General features: G+C 46.8%; 1 protein-coding gene across 1 annotated transcript; it reads right to left on the bottom strand.

Annotated features, from left to right (window-relative positions):
• Nucleotides 1-2,100: 2,100 nt before the first annotated feature.
• On the bottom strand, nt 2,101-4,959 carry LOC110901094. Its single transcript, XM_022147944.1, has one exon. It carries the CDS (start codon nt 4,957-4,959, stop codon nt 2,101-2,103), a length of 2,859 nt encoding a protein of 952 aa, XP_022003636.1.
• Between the last annotated feature and the right edge of the window lie 553 nt (nt 4,960-5,512).

Genomic DNA, 5,512 nt, shown 5'->3' on the forward strand with positions numbered 1-5,512 from the left:
ACACCTGAGGTCTTCAAGTCTTGTGAGTGCACCTTTGTTGGTAAGTTTCTTTTTCTTCCCGCTCTTTTTTTTCTACCTTTGTTTTGTTTTTGATGTTCTTCTTCTTGTTATGCAGGGGAGTTCACATGATCCCATAGGAATCCCCACTAGTCCCTCATCGTCTCGTGTTCGGGATAAGACTTCAGATGTGGGCATAGCTCGTTTTTCCTCAGCTTTTGAACTTCACCCTCTCATGCTACGGGGACCAGTAAACCCACTCTCCTTGAAGGTCCTGCTCATCGGTCCCCTTTGGCTCCTCTGTTTGCTGATGCTATTCCCCTCACTTATGTCCCCAAATGGAAAGTATCTCATTCCTCGGTGATAGGGACTCCTGAGGCTGCAAGGGACTTTCTTACTCATGCTGTTCCTCCCTCCCATAAGTTCGTGAACTCTGCTTTGAGGGATGATCTTTTTGAGGATCAGTACAGCATGTCCCTTTGTGAGAGCTTTTTCAGGGGTGCTGGTATGTTGCAGCGGATCGATGATTTGAGGAGGGTGAATGAAGGACTCAAGGCTAAGCTCAAGACCTCCCAATCTGTTGCTGCCGAACTTAGATGCCAAGTGGTCGAAGCTGAGAGAAAATTGCAGGAGGAGAAGGTACATAGCTTCTCCCTTCTCCTTCTTCTTTTATATATCTTTCAAACTGGTTTTTGGATTGTTTGTAATGTTTCCTGCCCAGGGGGCGGGAGCCATGTTGGAGCGGAAGAAGCAAGCTTGGGATAGGGAGATGGCGATGCTGGTGGAGGAGAAGGAGGAGCTGGTTGCTGAGCTAAAGCATTTAAAGGAAGTTGGCTCTGTTTCCCAAGAGCAGTTGAATACCAGCGGTTGGCCAGGGAGAAACATTGGTTAATTACTGAAGGTTTTGGAGCCTTCCTTTCCGCCGTTTCTCAGTCAGAGGAGTTTAAGAGTGGCTTGGAAGAGGTATATAGGGCCTACCGGGATGTTGGTTACCAGGCTGGGCTGAAGGATGGTTATGCTTATTCTGCTCAGGGTCTGGGTAGGAAGGAGACTCCGTTGTACAACTCTAAGGATAAGAATAAACTATCCAAGCTGGATGAGGAGTTTGGGAGTAAGACCCCGGCCATTCTGAAGAAGATCCTGGAGCATCCCTTGATATCGATAGATGAATTGAAAGCCTTGTTTTCCTCTGCTGGTCCTTCATCTCCACCGTCTTTGTCTGGGGATGCCCCCCAGTGATTTTTAAACATTTGCTTTCTTTGATATGGTTGTAACCTGAATAACTATTTTCCCTAGGATACTTTAAACTTTTTGTGTTTGGAAGGGGAACCTTTGTGTAGGGGTTCTCCTTAGTACCTAATCGTATGACCGTATACTGTTGTCCTGTCTCTTGCTTGCTTTTTGTTGTGTTTATTGTTTTGCATGAACCTTTGCCTAGGATCAAGCTGGTGCTTTCCTGAGGACCTTTGGGCCGTTTTGCAGGAAGTTGTGCTTTGGTCTTTTTGGTTGAGCTCATTGTGTTTTGTTGCCTTGTGTTTTAGCTGTTTTTTGCCAAAGTTATTAAGGCTTTTCCTTGTACATTTGTTCTGTAAATGAATAAAGGATGATCTCTTTTTGTAGTTTTGTTTACAAAAATGTGTTATACTTGTGGTTTGCCTGATAAACCAGGATTGTCTGTTTGAGGCCAATCATAGGACAAGTTTATAATGTGAGATTATGTTTTTGGTTTGTTTTGTCCGCTTTCTTTAGGTTAGCTAGACCCTATTTTGCCCCACGGCCGGGCTTTTGGCATGTTTGATATACCTTGTACACGTGTGTTTACTTATATGTTAGGCTTTATAGTGTTTCTAGGAACGTCTGCCTAGATATACTACCTGCCATTTTGTCAAAAGAGGACATGCTAATTGTCCATTTTTCATTCATTTGGGGGATTTAACTTCCCAGCATGAGTTGTTACAAAAGATCTGTCCTTGGGGGCAAACCCCAGACTATCAGTTAAATATTACAAAAGTGGCTCCTTGGCTGTTTTTTCTGGGGGCTTACCCCTCACATGTGGTACTTTCTAAGTTGCATGAGGTTCCATGTCTTGGGGACCTCATTGCCTTAGAGTGTTTCCAATTTGCAGCTTCCTTTGCCGTTTGCCCATATGACTCGGTAAGACCCCTCCCAGTTGGGGCCTAGCTTTCCGGTGTTCTCCTGTAGGCTGGCTTCGTTTGCTCTTAGGACCAAATCCCCCGGGATGAGGCTGAGCTTTTTCATCTTGGCGTTGTAATAGCTTTCCAACTGTTTTTTTGTACTTGGCCTCCCTGATTCTGCTACTTCTCTCCTTTCCTCCAAAAGGTTCAGATTCATCCGGAGGTCCTGCTCGTTCTCCTCCTCCCTGAGCTTCATTCGGGCAGTTGGGGATCCTATTTTAGCCGGGATGACAGCCTCCGTTCCGTAAGTTAAACTGAAAGGAGTCTCCCCGTTGCAATCTTTAGGAGTGGTCCTATATGCCCATAACACAAATGGTAGTTCTTCCAGCCATCCTTTTTGCTTCCTCCCGAGTCTTCCTTTCATTCCCTTGATAACACTTTGATTGGCTCTTTCTACCAATCCATTGCTTTGAGCGTGGGTGACGGAAGTAAACACCTGTTGTATATGCATCTGTTCACACCAGGGTCTGAAGGGCCTTCCAGCAAATTGGACGCCGTTGTCACTTACCAACTCCTTTGGGACCCCGTATCTACAGATGATGTTGTCTAGCACAAATCGCCTCATCTGTTCTCTGGTTATTTTTGCTAAGGGTCTTGCTTCTATCCACTTAGTAAAATAATCGATGGCGACCACCACATACTTGACCCCTCCTGGGCCCTCTGGGAATGGCCCTATTATGTCGATGGACCACTTTTGGAAGGGCCAGGATGTTGAGACGGATATCATTGGATGCTTGTGTCGATGAGTCATAGGTGCATGTACCTGGCAATTGTCACATTTCTTAATCTCCTCGGAAGCTGTCTTGTACATTCGAGGCCAATAGAACCCCGCATTCATTGCCTTTGCTACTACCGTCCTTGGCCCCGAATGCATTCCACTAATCCCTTCATGTATTTCCCTAATCACATACTCAGCCTCTTGCATGTCAACGCATTTCAGGGACGGGCCCAGGTATGATCTTCGATACAGCTCCCCATCAATCAACTCATATTGCAAGGCCTTGACCCTCACTTTTCTGGCTGCCCAATCCCCCTCGGGTAAAGTCCCGTCTCTGAGGAACTTTACAATTGGTGTCATCCATGTTTCTTGTGCATTTTCAACCGCAGCCACCTCCTCTGTGCCGAGGGAGGGGGAGGTCAGGACTTCTACTTTGACTTCTCTTGCCAGGTGATCAAATGCTACCGAGGCCAACTTACTGAGGGCGTCAGACTTTCTGTTTCTCCCGCGGGGGATGTATTTTAGCTCGAAGGTTTTGAATGCTTCAGCCATTTCTTTTACTTTTGCTACATACTGAGCCATGGTGCTGTCTTTGGCTTCGTACTCTCCTTGATATTGTTTGACCACTAGTTGGGAGTCGGTGCTAGCTTCTACGTGCTTTGCTTTCATCTTTCTTGCCAGCTTCATCCCTGCTAAAAGGGCTTCATATTCCGCGGTATTGTTGGTGTTTTTGAAGTCTAGTCTTATGGCATAAGTTAACTCAACCCCTTCAGGACTTATCAAGGTAATGCCTGCTCCACTCCCTTCTTCACTGGAGGCTCCATCTGTGAATATCTTCCATACAACCTTGTCTTCCTCCTCTTTTTCTTTTCTTTCAAAGGCTTCCCATTTTAGGAGTTCTTTTTCTTCATCCTCCAGAACTTCTGCTAAAAAATCGGCCAATATTTGTCCTTTCATGGCTGTCTTGGATTTGAACTCCAAGGAATGTTCTCCCAGTTCCACGGCCCATTTAGCCAATCGTCCTGACAGCTCCGGCCTTCTGAGCACCTTTTCGAGGGGCGGATCGGTCATCAAGGTGATCTTGTGTCCCTGGAAGTACCTTCTGAGCCTTCGGGATGCAAAAACAAGGGCCAATGCTAACTTCTCCAGTGGCATGTAACGTTCCTCGGGACCTTTAAGTGTTCTACTGATGAAGTATATTGGTATCTGCTTTCCCTCCCGTTCCACCATCATAACTGCACTTATGGTTGTCTTCGAGGCGGATAGGTATAGGAGCAGATGTTCCCCAGGGACTGGGGTGGCTAGGGTTGGGAGTTGAGAGATGTAAGTCTTCATTTCTTGGAAAGCAGCCTCTGCTTCAGAGGTCCATTTAAACCTGTCTGTTTGAAGGCAGTCCTTCAGCACTTTCATGAAGGGGAGGGTCCTGTCGGCTACTTTAGATAAAAAACGGTTCAATGCGATTAGCCTTCCGTTCAGCTGCTGGATGTCTTTTAGGGACTTGGGAGATCTTATTTCGGCCATGGCTTGGGTTTTTTCTGGGTTAGCTTTGATTCCACCTTTGGTAACCACCACCCCTAGGAATTTCCCTTCTTCTACCCCAAAATAGCACTTCCCAGGGTTCAATTTCATATTTACGTCTTGCATGGTTCGGATGGTCTCGGCTATGTCATCTATCATAGCTGTTTCAGTTAGGCTTTTAATGACGATGTCATCCACATATACCTCTAGGTTTCGTCCCCGCTGTTCCCTGAAAAGGGCATTCATGAACCTCTGATAGGTTGCTCCCGCGTTCTTGAGTACGAAGGGCATTTTGGTATAGCAAAATGTCCCTTCGTCTGTGATGAAGGCGGTCTTCTCCTCATCTTCCATTGACATCTGGATTTGATGGTACCCTTTGTAGGCATCCAAAAAGCACTTCAGGGGGTATTGCGACAAGGAGTCCACCTGTACGTCTATCTCTGGGAGGGGGTAGCAGTCCTTGGGACATGCTTTGTTCAGATCTTGAAAGTCGATACACATCCTCCATCCCCCGTCTTTCTTTTGAACCATAACTGGGTTTGCGACCCAGGATGGATACTTTACTTCCCTGACTATTCCGGCTCTGAGCAGCTTCCTGGTTTCCTCACAGGCGGCCCTTCTTTTGTTGGGGCCCATGCTCCGCTTCTTTTGTTTGATTGGCTTTGCCCAGGTGTAAGTATTGAGTCGGTGTTCAGTTAAGCTCCTTGGGATCCCTGTCATATCCCCGTGCTGGAACGCGAATACATCTATGTTGAGAAGGAGCAATTCCTTAAGGGCACTTTTACACTTGTCACTTAGGTGACTCCCTACTTTAATCGTCTGCTCTGGGAACCTGTCACAAAGGACCCATTCTTCGACCCCCTCCCTCTGGGGCTTCCCGGGTGCTTCCCCCTCAGACACCGAACCAGGCCAAGCCCTTTGGTGTCTGGAATACTAAGGCTCCGTGTGGGGTGGATACCTGTGCTTGCAAATCTCCAATTCCAGGTCTTCCCAGTATAGCGTTGTATTTTGAGGGTGCTCGGACCACTGTGAAAGTTAGGTTTATAGTTCGAATGCGATCCCCTATCCCAACTGTGATTGGGAG

The sequence above is a fragment of the Helianthus annuus genome, chromosome 13, assembly GCF_002127325.2.
Source record: "Helianthus annuus cultivar XRQ/B chromosome 13, HanXRQr2.0-SUNRISE, whole genome shotgun sequence".
NCBI classification, from domain to species: Eukaryota; Viridiplantae; Streptophyta; class Magnoliopsida; order Asterales; family Asteraceae; genus Helianthus; species Helianthus annuus.

Excerpts from the sequence above, each read along its gene's own strand:
- LOC110901094 (XM_022147944.1), bottom strand. The coding sequence starts at position 4,959 with ATGGTTCAAAAGAAAGACGGGGGATGGAGGATGTGTATCGACTTTCAA.